This window comes from Lepisosteus platostomus, chromosome 13, assembly GCF_059453375.1.
Source record: "Lepisosteus platostomus isolate fLepPlt1 chromosome 13, fLepPlt1.hap1, whole genome shotgun sequence".
NCBI lineage: Eukaryota > Metazoa > Chordata > Actinopteri > Semionotiformes > Lepisosteidae > Lepisosteus > Lepisosteus platostomus.
In genome coordinates, this window is record NC_142623.1 from 28,739,004 (window position 1) to 28,757,447 (window position 18,444).

The 18,444-nt window shown below is 39.7% G+C and overlaps 2 protein-coding genes across 5 annotated transcripts; both read right to left on the reverse strand.

The window, feature by feature from the left end:
• Positions 1–480: 480 nt before the first annotated feature.
• Positions 481–7,880, reverse strand: LOC148650322 (glucosamine-6-phosphate deaminase 1-like). Its single transcript, XM_088604010.1, has 7 exons — positions 7,742–7,880; positions 7,077–7,211; positions 6,498–6,599; positions 5,367–5,549; positions 4,879–5,063; positions 2,295–2,469; positions 481–1,566 (listed from the first exon to the last, which is right to left on the reverse strand). The coding sequence occupies exons 1-7, from the start codon at positions 7,857–7,859 to the stop codon at positions 1,463–1,465; spliced, it is 1,002 nt and encodes a 333-aa protein (XP_088460136.1). The 5' UTR covers positions 7,860–7,880; the 3' UTR covers positions 481–1,462.
• Positions 7,881–8,784: 904 nt separating this feature from the next.
• rnf14 (ring finger protein 14) lies at positions 8,785–17,412 on the reverse strand. 4 transcript variants are annotated; one of them, XM_088604013.1, is made up of 9 exons: positions 17,188–17,412; positions 16,001–16,162; positions 15,766–15,810; positions 15,063–15,124; positions 13,778–14,287; positions 13,458–13,686; positions 12,579–12,751; positions 11,861–11,991; positions 8,785–9,714 (listed from the first exon to the last, which is right to left on the reverse strand). In XM_088604013.1, exons 2-9 carry the CDS (start codon positions 16,152–16,154, stop codon positions 9,654–9,656), a joined length of 1,365 nt encoding a protein of 454 aa, XP_088460139.1. In that variant the 5' UTR covers positions 16,155–16,162; positions 17,188–17,412; the 3' UTR covers positions 8,785–9,653. The 4 variants fall into 4 exon arrangements, with proteins under 4 accessions (XP_088460139.1, XP_088460137.1, XP_088460140.1 ...); XM_088604011.1 differs by having other exon boundaries at positions 15,063–15,193; XM_088604014.1 differs by lacking the exon at positions 15,766–15,810 and having other exon boundaries at positions 17,188–17,411.
• Between the last annotated feature and the right edge of the window lie 1,032 nt (positions 17,413–18,444).

Genomic DNA, 18,444 nt, shown 5'->3' on the forward strand with positions numbered 1-18,444 from the left:
ATCTGGGAAGAATGCCTATGAGTCTAGAAATCTAAGATAACTCAAACAGCGAACATATTCGTAAGGTAACAGGCTCGAACAATGGCAAAGATCAAGCTTTAGAAATGTAACTGAGTTTTAGATCAAGCCTACAGAAGTCCATTAGATGTTCAGTATGCTGCTTTGTGTTTATACAGATCACATTTTTTTCATTATACATCGCTGCTCCTCATGACCAGGCACTAAAAATGCTGTATATGAATTAAGTTTAAATAATGGAACTTAATTGTACTGAACAGATCATATATACTAGTCATTAATGGTAAAGCTGAAATAAAAAAAGCAAGCTATCGGGAACTAAGAAGTCTGCTTCTCTATAGATAATAGTCCAACAAATTGCACCAAAATATTTTTAGAAGTACCAGCACAATGAACATTCATCAGAAATCTGGGAGCAACAACACATGGCATATGAGTATACCATGAAATTAAAAGATCACATTTTATTTCAATGTGGCAGTTTATTTCAGAATAGGATCTTGAAACTGTTTGTGTAAATATTATGCTGAAGATATATGTTTCCAAAACTGAGACAAAGCCCATTACAAAGGTATCCAAGGAGCCATCTGAAAATGCTTTCACAACACTGGCTTCAACTTGTGTCAATATTTAGTGGAATGAGACACAGATCACGAAGAACTCAACCACATTTTATTCAGGGCTGTATTTTTACCCTACGGGAAGATCATCACGGACATTATTATCCTGATGGAAAAAAAAGTTATCAATCATGACTTCTTAATAACCAATCCATGACTTACTAAGTAACAACATGCCAAATGGGTTTAAGATCTTAACTGGAAATATTTTATTGTCCTGGTCATTCACAATGTGAACAGATGAAGATTGATGGCAGACTGGCAAAGGAATCTGTAAATTGTTGTGGAATTGTTCAGTGTGTGTCCAAGAACAGGGCCAGCACAAAGGTTTAACAAAATTGTTAAATCTCCCCATTTACCTACATACGTCAGCATTAAATGTCCTGCATTTTCATATATAGATATTTTCTGTTCGAGTTTTGAAAGGTGATAGCCCTCTTCAATAATTGTGAACAGCATTACTCTTTAGATGAAAAAAAATACTCCTCATGCATGATACTTCAGTGTGTTCTCGAGTGAATTTCCCTAGTTCTCAGTATGACTGTAAGCAGATATTACAAGTAAGGCAGAATTCAAACTACATTTATTCAATCCACAATGGAGTGCAGCACCTCCCTGAAGCACAGCCACATGCCTCTGTTCTTTTACTCGGCAGTACAAGATGCCTTTGTTCTCCCCTTAAATTTAGATCGGTTTTCCACAAGATTTTGAAAAGTTAAAAAAAAAAAGATCACTTTGGCCATGTGCCAAACACAGAAAGATGCATGTAGGTGTCCTGTGTTGAAATCAGTTCACAAGGAGATGACAGGCCAGTGTCTCAGGCTTCAGTCACTGTATGCTTTCTCTGTTGGCTGAGATCCATTGTTGCTCTTCTTCCTTGTTGCATCGGACAGCGGCTCCACCAGCTTGTTGTGAACATGCATCATTCCTTAAACAACGCAACAGATTTCAGGGTTAACTCGGTAACAATTAAATTAAAAAGGCACGCAGCAAAACATGCTCCTTATCAAGAGCTCCAGGCACTGCCTGGGGACATATCTTCTAGCCGATGTTTGAATCTCTTTGTGTTGAGAGTGCACAATAAGAATTTTTTAAAAGTAATGGAAATTATTCTTCTGATTCTTATTTGAGGCAGATTGAGAAGATTTCTGGGAAAAAAACAGATGCCAGGCAATTCATATCAATATTAACACATTGTTTAAATAATACATGTGGAGTAAAAACAGTTATAAAAAAGAAGTACAATTATCAGGTTATGAATTAATAGAGCTTTTATAAGGAGTACTTTATGCATCCACACATAATTGAATATAACAATTTTGACATCAGTTGGTCCTGTATGATTTCAGTGTGACGGCTACTCAGGAAACTTTTTAGGGACCCTGACTATGATCCTGAAGTTACTGCAGATTTAGAGAAGAAGGAAACTTTACAGATTAGGGCAGCAGCTGTTTCTTGAAGGTCTAGACTGAGGCCTCTTTAAAGCATCAGCACCTCAAGGGCTTTGTAGAGGATGAAGCTAATCTAACACTTGGTTTATTCAAGTAGTTAAGATAACAGGAAGAATGAAAGCATGCAGACACTACAGCCCTTAAGGACTGGAATTGTGCACCACTCTTTTGGACAGAGTGCACTGTTGAGAGCTTGGAATTGCACCTTTGAAATACTTGACAGTTTTAACCCGGAGCTCCAGGGTGGCGTCCTCATCACACACAAACACAGTCTGGGGGTGCTGCTGGAAAGCAGAGACAGTCCACATGTGGTTGACTCCCTCCTCTATGGCCTTGTAGAGTGCAAATGCTTTATGAGCTCCTGTGATGAGGATCATCACCTGAGAAGACAGCGCGGCCACAGAAACCATTCACATTCATCACGGACAGCTTTCTTACCAGTTCACAAAAAGATCAGAGTTCTCTAATTTTATTAAAACAACGATTGCTTTAATTCTGTATACACAACTCATGAACCCATTCCGATTTGCTTTAGTCTCTTTCTCCACAATTATTTTTAGTAAAGTGTTTGTTGTCCGACTTGTATCTTGTCACCTGAGGTATTCCAAATATCCAACAGCCAAGCACATTCACTAATTTAAATTGAAATATACTAATGGAAAAAAGAAACGCAACATTTTATGGAATGTAAATACTATAGTTATAGCTTATGTACTTTCACAAAAAGTTGTCAATTTGTTTTAAGCCCTCTGACCAGCAATATAGCTTTTGCAATGAGGCATCACAACTTGCCAATCACACGAAAGCTCGTTAGGTGCTCGTTAGGTTAGGTTTTTACTCAACTCAGGTGGAACAATGCCTGATCAGGTCACCTTTAAAAAAGGCCTTAATTCAAAGCTTAGGTCACTGCAGGAAAAAGGCCACACTTAGTCAGGTTTCTGTGCATTCCATAATGCCTCGAATGTCACCAGAAGCAAGGATGAGGGCCATTGGCATGCTGCAGGCATGTGCCAGCATTGCCAGACACTAAGCCACTCTACTGTGTCCTGAATGCAGAGAAGGTTTAAGCAGACCAGCAGGACAGATGACTGTCCAAGATCTGGTCGCCCACAAGTGACCACACCAGAGCAGGACCGACACATCAGACTGGTCCATCTGAGAGATCGTTTCAGATCTGCCAATCTTACTGCTGCTGAAACTGCCGGCAGACACAATTCCCGCATCAGTGACAGGACAGTGAGGCTCCATGCTGCTGGCCTTAGAGCAAGGCGACCTGTCAGAGGCCCTCTGCTCACACCTCCTAGACGTCACACTCGACTGGCTTGGGCCAGACAGAGGCTGCGATCGACTCATCAGCAGTGGCATCAGGTCCTCTTCACCTGTTCTTCTGCCTGTACCACGCAGATGGGAGGGCAAGAGTGTAGAAGAGGAGGTGTTGCGTTTCTTTTTTCCATCAGTTTTTAAAATGTCTTTAGTGAGGTCATGAAGCCAGCCTTTAATAAGATGGTACAGAGATAAATTGGGACTGGAATAATAGAACTGATAAATAAAGTATATACTGTATACCATACAACAAAATAAACAGATAGACAGAGAGACAGACAAAATAGGATCAGGAAAGAGAAAGCACATAGCTTAACAAAGAATTGACCATGTAAATGGAACGTTAGCGAAACCAGCTTTATGTAAGAGACTGGTGCCTTATAATTGTGGAAATGGTTATTTCCTATTTGTGGTCTTCACTAGGCTGAAATAAATCTCTCACTTGTATTCTGATTCATCATTTGGAATGGGGAAAAGGTTCCCATTTTATCAGCATCCATTATAGTGGTACTTTAGTCCTGAGTAGAGTTGTTTTATATGATAAAACACAGCTTCTGTGTTTTCCTATATGGTATTTGTACCTCAGTTATAGGATGAGTTCTATTTTTAGAAAGTTGGGCTCTGGAAGTTACAGTTCCAGACAAAATAGTCATACAGTAGATGTTATGTGCTGGTGTTTGTACATTGCTGCAAATAAATATATGTTTGTCTTTTAGATTTGCTACCTGACTTATTATCACTTTATTATTAAAGAACAAAGAAACACATGCTTGTAAGTGTTTCACTCAGTTTTTCCCAGAAAACACTTTTATAATTTCCTTGCAAAGTAAGCTTATGTCAGGCCCGGATATGGTTTTGATTTTCTTATTTATAATCTTGACCTCCTTTATTCAATTATTCACACTCCATGTTTTTTTTACAGTATGTTTTATGATCAGTCAATTAAAACACATTGGTCTCCTTTTTCTGTGGGACATAAAATACAAAATATTCCAAGACCATGGAAATCATTTTCTACATAGATAAAAAAATAGGCTGAGCAATCAAGAAAGTAAGATGCAGATATTAAAATTCAAAGATAAGGCAAAATCAAATTTAAAGGTAAGCCGAAGAAGAGCTCATTCATTAAATATGTCCTTTCAGAGTGCTAAAGGAGTTCTGTATCATGGAGTGATCTGGCAATCTGTTATTTACTAACTGTGATTAAGGGAATGGTTGAGCATTATCATTAATGACTGTATCCATCCCCCAGGCTGAAACAATATCTCTACCTGCTGTTCACTGAAGTGAGAAAACATCCCATTTCCATTGCACTTAACTCAGAGGACGCACAAGATATCTTTACATCTCCCAGCTGGGCACTAGCTATGATAATAAAATACTTCAGCTCCATATATCAATTCCAAACTGCAAGTATACGGATGCAATATTTATTTAAAAGACAGGTGTTATACATCCATGCCTACCTCTCTGGCATCCATGACTGTTCCTACCCCCACGGTTAGTGCCATAGTGGGCACTTTGGACAGGTCCCCATCAAAGAAGCGGGCATTAGCCAGTATAGTATCCAGGGCTAATGTTTTTACACGGGTTCGAGACACCAGACTGGAGCCTGGCTCATTGAAGGCAATGTGCCCATCAGGTCCAATACCTGCAGAGAACAAGAGTACACTTCTGCATCTGTTTTAGAGCCAAAGGCTTAAAAAATGTTCCTCCTGGCTCTCTTTCCTCACTTTTATTAAACCAAGTCAAATCACTTCAAAACTTGTTAATCAATGCCTTTATGTTTGCATTATCTTGGGTTAAAAAGCTGAACATAACTCCTCACCATAAATGATTCAATCAGTTGAGTACTACTATTACTCTATATGGCTACATACTGTAAATATCATGTATGAGGAGTATTTTTTGCTGTAGTAGCAATTGTTACAGTTAATTAACTCAGCCACATTACCTCCCACAAAAAGCTCTATTCCTCCTGCAGCTTTAATTTTGTCCTCAAAAGCATCACATTCAGTCTGCAGGTCTGGTGCATTTCCATTTAAGATATGTGCATTTTCTGCTTGGATGTCAATATGCTTGAAGAAATTATTCCACATAAAAGAATGATAGCTCTCTGGGTGATCTCTAGGGAGGCCTAATTATGTTGGATAGGGAAAAAAAGAGATAAGGATAAGCATGGAACACAATGATGCTTTGAGTTCACAAATGATTTTTTTACACAATATGTAAATCTGGTTTTACAATTTGCTTGCCACTCGCCAGCCTATAATTAAACACATTATCACACTTAAATAGTGGCATTGTCTGAATGGAAATATGTTCTCAAGCTTCTGTTGTACATCCTTTTAAATTTGTTTTAGCAAATGTTTTGACTTGATAACTTCATCACATCACTTTCTTTTTCAATAACTGCTCGTCCAATTCAGGATCACAGCAGCCTGGAGTCTAGCGCAGGAAGCACTGAGTGAAAGGTACACTCTGAAGGGTGTGCCAGTCCATCGCAGGACACACACAGACACTGACCCAGACACACACACTCACACCAGGGCCAGTCTTCCCACTATGTCTTTGGACTGTGGGAGGAAACCAGAGCGCCCGGAGCAAACCCATGTGAACACGGGGAGAACATACAAACTCCACGCAGATACACCACGTTAATTGAAACCAAGGCCCCAGTGATATGAGGCAGCAACACTAACCACTGTATTAACCAGCCACTCTCCATTCTAATACAATACTTGTAAAATCAAGAAGAGACAAAAATGCTGGATGGGGCTCTTTTAAAGCTTATTTTACAGCTTGTTGGTAGGATTAAACAAAATGTCAATACTGATGATTTTCCTCAAAAACTTCCACTTTGTGAAATAATGCCACTTTGAAATTACATTTGTCTAAATCAGTGACTTTTAACCTGGGGTGAGAGACATATCAGACATATTTGGACTTTAAATTAAGATTTTACTCCATTACTGAAACATATCAGTAAATAAAGATTACATCTTTTTTTTTAAGACAAGGCATCTACTAAAGGGCTTACAAAGCACAAGCCTTAGATTTCATGAGGAGTCAGAGGACAACTTACCAACATACTCATCCATGTTAAAGGTTTTAACATATTTGAAGGAGAGCTCTCCATTCCTGTAGTACTCAATCAGTTTCTTATAACATCCCAGAGGAGTACTGCCTAAGAGACAAAAAGTGTACTGTAAACCATGTTAAGTGAACTGGTGCTTTAAGAATATAGTCCACATCTTCAAAACCATATACATTTATAATTAAATACAAAGGACTGTACATTGTCATGGTAAAAAACTAGATAAGAATTTAACTGATATAAGAAAGATGAGTTCACAATCTGCAAAGGATTAAAGTGAATTTTTGAAACAATCCTCTAATTTCTCCTGGAGCACTGCATACATTTTTAATTAAAAAAGGTATCCGTTTTAATCTTTGTTATTCTCTGATGGTGTTAAGCAGTATTTGGTGTTTTAAGGTAAGAACTAAGTCCACGTTTTATGCAGTACTATACAGTATATTTCTTAGTTAATATTTTCTGCAGTGGAAAAAGCCTTCTTGAGATTATGACAGTGTTTTTTTAAGAGCTACACGCCTGGCTGACGGTGAAGTCCGCCTCACTTAATTTACTTTGTTAAATTCTTACCAGTGGGAAGTCCCATTGTGAAGTACCTATCAGGTCCTGCGTTGAACTGAAGAATTCTGTTCCTTATGTATTTGGCCGCCCATTCACTCGCCTGATCGTAATCGTCAAGAATGATCAACTTCATCTTATGAAGAGCTGAGACGAAAAATAATGGAAAACAAATGAAATGGAACTGTAGGGGAATCTGCAAATCGGGGACTTTAAGAGAAGGAATTGGAAGTATAACTCTTCGGTAGACGCCCCACCTATATCAGACCTTTGTACTCATTATAATCATCGCAGAGTAATTACAAATAAAACCTTTTTTCCCCCCAGCAAAATACCGCTAGGGGCAAAGTGAAAACAAGTCTGAACAGAGATCGAGCTTGTTAAATATTTCATACGGTCACAGATAGGTAGTTATAAGATCTGGAGCTACCAGATTCCTGAGTTGACAGTGTTAAGATTACCCACAAAACAGCAAATGAGAGAGATTTGCAAACGAGTCTGTCGCAAAAAGTGAACACGTCTGTGTTGACACTTTGATCGGACGCAGATACAACAATTTAAAAATTAAGTATAAGATAGCATTTTTAACCCGACAGTCTTATTTCGGTCAACAAGAGTTACGTTACATTATTAAAGTCTTTTATTTTTCATTTTTTCATTTTTTAAAGTAATCATACCCGCGAAGAAATCGCTCGTTTGATTCTTTGTTTCGGCTGCTCCGCAGTCTTGCAAAACAGGAACAGCAGCTCTCAGGAATTGCAGGCAGTCATATGACTTTAAATTAAACACAAGCATCTGGAGTAAAAACCACAAACCAGCAAGTTATATCCAGAATATTTAAAACCTTAATCGTTTCAGCGTTAGATGTCTTGGATTTTCAATATCTGAAACGATTTTGTCACCCTAGTCGCCTGATTTGTTACGTTAGTTCAGATTTATCCACGATTAATCGGTAATTGTTGAACAGATAGGATAAATGGATAGACCTAACGCAGACATACGGTTCAATGGCATTAGCAAATCTAAAAAAATACCGCAATGTAAATAATAAAATATTTTTCACAGCTTCTTCACTTAATTAAATGTTTTTCATGTTCTAGTTTAGTAATACGCATTGTTTCCACATTCATCTGTTAAATTCTTTCGATTACTACTTGTGATCCGGTGGGTTTTTTCATAATTTGAATGTATTTTGTAATATGTACCCCTGACGATGCTTTTGTCTTAAAATGTTATAAGTACTCGTTTGTATTGTGTTCTTTGTTGCTGTTAATGCTTAAATAAATAAAAAACAACTTGTGATCCGGTGTAAAGCCCGGAAGACACACTTACATGGTCTCTATATTTCATCTGTGGTGTTTACAACTGAGACGTGTCTTATATTATTCTGAATTGCCAACAAACTATCTTTCATATTAACCATATTCCACGGGCTAAGTCAGGTCATTTTTTGTTCTTTTCATATTGTTAAGTTTCTGCATCTAAAAAATACTGCATGATGCAATCCAGTCTTCAATATCACTGTGACGAACCACTCATAATAAAAGGTATTAAAGCATTTGGTACATATGGTATGGTTAAAATAAAATGTTAAATTCTGAAATTAAACCTTTAGCGAGTAAAGTATTGCAATAATATACTGTATAATATATAAAAGACCTTCCTCCATGTCTGCCGAAAGAAATTACAAAAAGAAAAAGAGGGAAAGAAAAAAAAACGCTTTTTCAAGTTTTAACCAAAAGCTTTATTTACATGTTTCACACAGTTACCATTAGTCTAAAGAAACTGTACATTACTGTCAGCTATCTGATGAAGTGACCTTTGAAAACCATTAAGAACTATTGTAAAGCACACATCACAAAATAATATCCATCCCACTCTTCTGTTCTTCTTTTACATAACCACTTCATGGTGGAATACATAAGGTACTCAAACTTCTAACAGTTTCGACGATTTATCAATAAAACTTATGAGCAGGTATCGTTCATTACAGACTGTGCCTCTATCATACAGCCCATATCTTGTCCCCATGATTTTTTATTCCTTGCACCTCGAAAACTGAACTCAAAGATCTACTGGTGATAATGAGCTCCAACCCAGAGTAAAATGGTAATTAAGCAGCAGTAAAAAAGCCTTCTGCCAGGACAGCATCAAGAAACTGGTACTACTGTAAGCTACTGGAATGCCACACATAGGGACTGTGGACAAGGGGTGATTGTCCCTTTTTACTGGATCTTATGAAGGTGCAGGACAAAGGAGTGCCCAGGTAAAGGACAGAACCTACAGTTTGGTGTCTCCCAAACTAAGATGCTGGACTTTGTTTCTGTTTTTAGTGTTTTGTGCAAAGAAATACTGTGATAAATATGCTCAGTGTACATATCCAAAAAACTAATGGCTCATATCTATTTTTAATGAATATAGTCTCAGCACAAAACTGAAAGTGCTCACTAATATAAGCTTGCATTGTGATAATAAAGACATTCTTCTTCAGGGGAAAACCCTCTAGCTCAGACTAGATTTCTGAAATAAGGTGCAGTGTACAGCAGCTCCTTAGTAACGGGCCATGTGTCCCATCCACACTTTCCGCTGTTAGTCCTCTTCATCACTCCAGAATTCCTCATCGTCATCAATATCCACTCCTTGGAACAGCCTAGAAAAAGAGGCGATAAAACTTTGTGTAGGTCAGCCCATGGAAATACATGAGTCAGAATGCTTCCCCCTTATATTTAAAACAATTTAACGTACTTCCATTCCTGGGCAGTTAAAAGGTGTAACTGAAATTGCTTTCAACTGACAATTACAATCTTTCAGAATGATGAACTTAAAGGCTTTTCAAACTTTGATTTGCTTTGGAAATACAGTAAGTCCAATGGTATAGTATTTTATTATTTGTGGAACAGCGGTCAAAGAGCAACAGCGATGCCTAACGAGGGCTGCATGCCTCCAAGCACAGCACCTGAAGCTCTTAGGTCGCTGTCTAGATCTGGGGTTCTTAACCTGGGGGTAGTGACAGTCCCAAGGGGAAACAGAATCAACCAAAGTTTAACACGTACACTAGGGTGTAACGGGGCACGAACGCAGTGTCAGGGTGGCTCCGCATCAAAGGACAATAATTTAGATAAACAATTAACTATTGCATACACCTGCATGGTTAAGACTATTTACATTAGCAGGGTGACTTAGTGATCACTCTGGGAGGCCACAGACCATCCCCTGGCTACAACTCCCAGCCTGCTCTGCGGTGCGCCCGGCGAGAGCGCTACATGAATTTCTATTGGTTGGGCCACAATTGCATTTATATTTGTAGCGCTTTTTTCTTTTGAGCAAGGTAGTTGTGATTAGCCAAGCAATGGAGCGTTTTTAATAGGTGGCACTGGATGAGTGAGAGCTTAAGATAATGTGGAGAAACGCACAGCAGAAAACTCCAAACAGAAAAAAAACCGAAGAATATGAGAAAATACGTTTTTGGAACGAAAGCTACAGGAGCGAAGAGGCCAACGATCTACCCTCCAAAAAGCCACCACCATGAACCAGAAGCCACTTCAAGCGTCTTTCGTTACAGCTAACTGGATTGCCAAAACTGAGAAGCCACACACGTTAGGTGAGACTTTTTTCTTACCATGCGCAAAGGAAACGGTTTCAAGCATGTGTGGGGAAAAGTGCTGCAGAGCAGCTAGTAATGATATCAGTGTCAAATGATACTGTGTCTAACCACATTGGGCATATGGCGAGAGATGTGGAAGAGGAAGTGATCACTAAGATAAAATCTAGTGTGTATTTTTCTTTACAACTTGCCGAGACCACTGATGTCTCTGGAGATGGTGAAATGTTCATTTACGCCATATTTCTTGAAGAGGGAGAAAATGAATGAGGATTTTTTGTTCTGTCATCATCTTCCCGAGTGCGCCACAGGCGATCAACTTTTCGTTTTGCTGGACACATATGTACGTGGGCATGAAATCGACTGGAACAAGTGTGTGGGAATCTGCTCAGACGGTGCATGAGCTATAACTGGCAAACACAGTGGGCTAGTCATGAAAGTACAGGCCGTTGCTCTATTTGCTTTGCGCACACATTGTTTGATTCATAGACAAGCCCTACCGGCTAAGAAACTCAAACAAGTAATGAATGTAACTGTTCGTATTGTAAATTCCATCAAGGCCAGTGCAACAAGCACACAACTTTTAAGAGATTATTCCAAAAATTAAGCATAGGATCACTGGAGAGGCAGCCTTTTGCTACTACGCACCCAAACTCTGGAACAGTATTCCTAAAAATATTAGAGAGGCTGGCTCTGTGGATATTTATAAACGGCAGCTCAAAACTTATTTTTTTTACTCTTTGTTTTTCTCATATAACTCTAGTGCTATTCGTATTCTTTGTGCATGGTTCTTTTAATTTGTTAATGTCGCTTATTTTAAGTTGGTTAAAGTTTTTCAAAATTTTTTGTAACAAGCACTTTGAGTTGCAAAATATTGCATGAAAGGTGCTATATGAATACCAACTATTATTATCATTATTAAGGGAGTAGGCTTACAATTTATACAACGTGACGATTTGTGTGTGTGTGTGTGTGTGTGTGTGTGTGTGTGTGTGTGTGTGTGTGGAGGAGTCACAAAATATTTTTAATCCCAAAAAAGGTCACAATCTCAAGAAGGTTAAGAACTCCTGGTCTAGATCATTCTGTTTTGTCCTCACTAAAACTGGAATGACATTATAATGTCCTGCAGCAAGTTAGTAGCCTGATTTGTATACAGTAAATGATCACTATATGTGAAGTAAAATGTTAAGCTTACTGATTAAAGCAGGGAGATGAGGTATCGTTGAAATGGCCATATGGATTGACCCTTGACAGTGGGCCCAAACACAGCCAACAGAAGTACTGCTTGCAGCTGGTGCAGGTCATCTTGTTACAGCCGTCCACCTTCTGTAAACCAAGAGTCCCCACCGGTTAGCCTTTCTTTGAGAGACATCAACATAAGACTACAAAATGTAACCATACAATTGCAGATTCCATCAAGAACTGTCATATTATAGAGGGCTGAACAAAACAACAAAAACTCTGGAATTGTATAACATCAAATTTAAGAATGGAGTAATTTGTTGTGCACATTATTGCATCTGTATATCCAGATGGCACATAATTAACAAACTCCTTTTCAAAATAGATGCATGCACCGGTGCAAATTAAGATAAGAGATCACTTTATTGCCCATATACAATTTCTTGTATTAGGAATTTGTCTTTCCGCATACCGACTTGCTCTCCATGAGAGACACAAGACAGGCCATGTATACGGCTCAGGGGGCCCAACAGAGTAGGATTCCTCTGCCAGCCGCAGGATAACGAACCAACAGCCTTCTAGCCACAGGCACAGATTCTTAGCCACAGAGCCACTGTACCACCAAAATTATGCAAAACCAACTTTCTCTGTTTCTTCTGGGTAATAATTTACTACTAATGCCTGCTATCTGTGTATCAGGTACCTACATATATTCATTGTATATACAGTACCTGAATGTTTGAGCTACAGCGTGGACAGGCTTTGGAGTTCTTTTCTAGCCATTCACTGCTGAACGACTCCTCCACCGCCTTCTGAATGACTCTCTTCCCAAAGCGCTGCTCCAGAAACTGCTTCTCCTCCTCGCTGGCCTTCAGATACTCATCACGTAGGCCTCGCAGCTCCGCTGAAGTTTAAATGTGTAACTAACGTTGCTCACATTATCAACATATTAGGGCGTAATTAGAGAAGACACAGCTAAAAAACTGGCTTTCATCTACTATGGGAAATCTGCCATTAAATTCCCTGCATCAACCCCCAGAGTTTCTCCCCTGAGTAGGAGAAACCGGGGGAGAAACTCTGAGCTTATTTTTGCATGCAAAGCATCGTAAATAACTAAGGTGGGTAAATCTTTAACAAATGCGTGTCAAAGTTTGATTTCAGTCTGTGGGTAATAGGGCCTTCTCTTGTCCCAGAGCTCTGAAATTCTAAACCCAAGGAAATCAGAGAGTCTCCTTCCCTGAGTACTCTAAGATCCAGACTCAAAGCCCTCTTCTTTGGAAAGAATCTTACTTAATCAGTTCTGTGTCAGCCCCTTGCATCTTCTGCATTCTCAACCATGCTTCTTAATTGGGCTAATTTTGTGACCTCTTCTCCTTGTTTACTTTTTTCTCTTTGAGAAGTTAGTTTCAAAGGTCCTACAGTACATAAAATAATGTAAAAAAGTTAAAGTTATATTGTTATTATTTAATTCCTAAATAAAATAAATGACAGTTTAAAACTGGTGGACTGACTGAGAGGAACATGTCTGCAGAATCAAGTTCAATGCCTTAGAATGCTTTTGTTGGCAATGGATGAATACCAGGAAATTGCTTTGCTGGGCTTTTCCTTACCTGCTGTGGCCCGGCATGGAGACAGCCCATGATAGCCCATCTTACAAAGGGTACAGAAGGCATACTGGCAGGAGGGGCAGATACCCATGGTGGTGTCTGGCTCTACCAACACAGCTGTCTCACACATCTTTCTAGGGCAGTACACAACATCTGCCATGAGGTCCAGGCTGGATTGAAGCAGGAGACGGTCATAGCGAGCAAAAAGCTCTTCTCCAACCAGATGCTTGACCTGTAAAACACATCTTTAATATTGCATGGTGCTGTACATAATCCTGTTCATGAAACATCTAGATGATTGCTGTAAAATTAATGTAGGGTACCTGAGCAGGTGTGGCAACAGAGCTGCACTCAGGCTCTGGGCAGTTAAGGCACTGGACATTGCCATCTCTGATCTGGATCTGGAAGTAATCCCTCATGCACTCTTTGCAGTACACATGCTTGCAATCCTTAAAGCACGTGCACTCAGATCCCATCTTCTCAGAGAAGCAGATGTTGCAGCAGAACATTTTGCTGTCAAAGGCCTTCTGTTGCTGCATCTCGTCAAAATCCAACAGCTGAAGCAGGAGGTTGCTACGGGGATCTACTTCTTGGATAGCCCGGGGATCTGGCTGCTCTTTCGAGTCCTTCTCTGTGTCCTCTGCATTGTCTTTGCCAGCTCCTTCCTTCTTTCGCTCCTGCTTGCCTTTATTGCTATTCGTGACTTCCAACGGGGACTCGATGCTCAGGAAGCTAAAGAGGTCTTCTTTGAGGAACTGAATCCAGGAGAAGAGGACCACACTCCCTACATTCTCCTGCCACAGCTCATCCAAGCGCTTGCACAGAGTCCCCAGCTGAAAAAAAAACGCCTCATAGCTCAGAAACTCGTGATAAAGTAAAAGGTGGTTTGTTTTCTAAAAATAAAATTGACAAAAGCCCACTTGTCATGATACGACACATTCTGCACTACATTTTGAACTTTAGTGTGTCCAGAATTCTGCAGCCAGAATCCCGGCTAGTTCACATGCAAGTGATCACATTACTCCTGTCCTGGAGTCCTTGCACTGGCTTTCTATCAGGCTTCCTGTCAACTTAAAATCCTCATGCTCACCTACAAGGCTCTGCATGGCTTGGAACCTCAGTGTCTGTCTGAGCTACTATTGTCCTACTCCCCACTTCTCAACTTTCGTTCAGCTAATTTTCCTATCTGTCACCTTCTGTCATTAGAGCACCTTCCCTGAGCACTTCCAAATCAAGATTCAAAACCTACTTCTTTAGAAGGGCTTTTATTTAACTGGAACTGCCCCATTGCTTTCCTATTGTATTCCAAACCCTTACTAAAATCGTGTAATCCTGCTGGCTCCTCTCATAGCGTGCTTTTTTTTTCTTAATATAAAGCGGTTTGAGAAGCTACCTGTAAAGATGCTATGAAAAATTATTATACAACTTATTATAACTTAAGTTTTTCAAATCTCCATTGTTTTAAATACAAAGAATATGCATCCAATACTACTATACTAAAACTTTGTTAATAATAATACTGATATCCATTAGTCTATGCTCCTAACTTCATAATGAACGCTCAATAACATCAACTACCACTCCTCAAGACAGAAAGCAATAAATAACCTGGACTCTTGAAAGCCATCTGGAGCTCAAAGTGAAGACTGGAGGAGAATTCGAAGGGTAATCTGATGGAAGTTCAAAGTTCAAAATGAGAGTCGGTAGAAAAGACACTGGATATTTAATATGTTCTTCCCCTGAAAAGAAACAAAGGAAAAGATGTCATTTGCTTTTGGAACTATTATACCTGTAGTAATAGATCAACTCCACTTCTGATTATGTGCTGATCTATAAAAAGTTACTTCAATTCACATCAACTACACATATGGGAAATCTGCAGTAATGCAAATTCCAAATTCAAAAGACTCCAGAACTTGATTGCCAATAATGACCCTAAAGTGGTTTAGTCTGGGCTATGTCAGAAACTCAGCAAACCAGGACTAAGTTCAGATAAAAAGCAGAGATTGCTTAATCTTCGGCCTCCCAAGTTGTTATTGAAAGCAATGCTAAAACTGAGCTCACTGACAGCTTGCATTTCAGGACTGGGAGAGTACTGGCCATAAGGTACTGCCGATTTGCTTTTGGCAACAAGCCTGAGAGAAAACTGAACCAAGGCTGGCCCAGTGCTAACTGGGGCATTAATAGGCTGGTGGGCTATACTCTCTCTGAGGTATCGGTGGCTCCCCTCTGTGTCACTGTCTGAGTCCCACAGTTTGTTACTGTTGTTTTCAGGAGGCTGAAACACAGGTGAGAGTTTGGCTATACTCACCAACAAAATCTTGTGCAGCCCCAAATGCACTGCGTCTGAACTGTCCTTCAATGAAAGAAAAACTGGCCAAAGATGTAGATAAGTGCAGCACTGAGGCAAATTTAAGACAGCTGTCATGTAGTGTGCTCAGAAGCCACAATGTTCCGAGAACCACCCTCGTTATGTAACGAAGCATTTTAAGCCCTTAATGAGGCAGTGGGTTTGCACAGAGTAAAGGGAAACAAGAGCTTCTCACCTTTAGCGAATATTCGGAAATCTTGTGGCAGCTCCAGGCTGATGCGTATCTCCCCTCCTTGGGCGGACTCAGCCCTGTGGAACTCCTCCTCATTGTAGATGCTCGCTAGAGCCAGCAGCTCATCCTCCTGCGCTTCCAAATCCTCCGAGGACATTTACATTCCTGAGAAGCACCGGACACCCCCACCACAACAGGTCACTCCTCCGTAAAAGCACACTTTGCATTTCTCCATTTCAGTAAACTGACACAGTGTTATCAACGCATCAGTGCTTCTCATATCAGCACTCTCGGCTCCAAACCCCTAATGTGCTTACCTGCCCACTTTCAACATTTTAGTTTTGCTAGTGTTTTAGATAAGGGCAAGACGCATGTCAGGTATGGAAGCTGTTGACTGAGACTGGGAAGAAACCATATTTGTCTCTGGTGTAACTGCTTGTAAACAAAAGTGGTGCAGCTAACACCTGCCTTTTAAATAAAGACTGACTTTCACACAGGTCACAATTCTCTAAGGTTCTGTCCTTCTAAAGCTAGGTAGCTACATATTAAGACATATGATTTGCTTTAGTGAGATTTCATTTGATATTATGTCGTTAAATGCATCACGCTCATTTACGCTTAACCCGAATCCCACAGTTCTAGTCTCACAAGCCTACATTTAAATAAACTAGTGGGATAAGAAATGACATGGTGAGAATTAGTTCACAACACACAACTCCCTAAAGCGCTTTGTTTTTTTCCCCTTTTTTCATATTTAGACTACTTTTATTAAACTGTAGACAAGTACTGTCACAGGGTGAAGGTTTTGTGACGTCATTTCATGACATTTCTTCGACACGAGACCCATATTCGGAAGACCCAGTTTGGAAACTGGAGCAACAAAAACTCTCCTGAGAACAACACAGATTCACTTTATGTTTTATAGTACCACACCTCAAGAACCTATATATTCCGCAGTCGGAAGTATATAGTGCAGTAGTTAGGGAATAAAAAGTAGCCTATATAACAGGTCTGCATAGACATGTTTATGCAAGTGACAAACTGAAAGCCTAGATTAGAAACGATAAAAGATCAAATCTGAGGAAACATACATTCATGACCGAAACTGTAGCATTTCTAAGACGCAGTTAAAGGATTATAACAAACATACACGTTATTTTATACGGTTTTTTGTTTTTTTCCACGCCTACCTTACTCTTCCCCACAGACAGGAAGACCGGGACCAGGGTTCAGTTGTGCAGCAAGGGAGGAGCTGAACACGCAACCAAGAGCTTGCAAAACCTGGTCTGCCCCCTAAAGGACACAGTGCCATTCAGCACCCTAATGTTTGCGGCTTTGCCATTTCAGTCTTCCTTGAGCTTTTCTCGATGTGGGCTGTTCTCGGGTTCAAGACCATGTGCTACAGCTATAAGACAAACGTGGTACTTTATAAACCTCAGTAAATGTTCATACACAACAGTGTCTTCCTAGTGAAATTCCGTCAGAATTTTTTGAAATTTTTTTTTTACCCTTGTTCAACGTATATAGCGACGTAATAATTGCGAAAACATCATGTTCTCGCAATCCAAAAATAACAACGATGCAGACGGAGCATACGGGTTGACATCGTGACGGTTTAGTATTAGCGCAGGTACAGTAAATGTTGTACACTATGTGAACTAAACATGAAGGCTACAGGGTTATGTATGTTTCCGCTCATTCGTTCATTAATAATCTTTTGTGTTTATAAGCATGGTGGTGCAGTGCTGGGAACCTTGGTTCAACTCCTGAGGTGGTATCTGTGGGAGTACGTACGTTCTCCCCGTTTTCTCACGGGTTTCGTCCTCTTGCTCTGGTTTTCTCCCACAGTCCAAACATGCCGGTAGGTCAAAAGGCTTCTGCAGAGCCTTGCCCTGGTGTCTGCAATGGACTGGTATCCCATCCACAGTGAATCCTGCCATGTGCTCATTGAAAGCCGAGTTAGGCTCTAGCGCTTCAGAGAGCAATATTATGTTGAGAATATATGTCCATTTGCTTAACTTCATGAATGAAAAAGGTTTCAAGGCATCAATGTCACCCTCATTATGGTAAGGTACAAGTTGAAAAATTACTGAAAAAATGTCCCGCAATTAATTGGCGTTCAGACATGTAAACTGCATGTGACTTGCTGAAATGGAAAATAAACTTGAGCCTGCCACCAAACACAGCAACTTGTTTACAAAAATTTAAAGTGATCCAATTCCCATTGACAAGCTCTGAAGCGGACATAAAATTGAGATTTCATGGATTAGAAAGCCTTCCATCTTCAATTTAGATCCTAAAGTTCTATATAAAGTATATATATAAAAAAATACTTGGTCTCACCTCTCATAACACTGCACAAAGATAAAATACATGTTCATAATGTAAGAAGACAATAATCAAGGACCTACCTTGAAAAACATTCCTAATCTGAAATATTTTCCTTA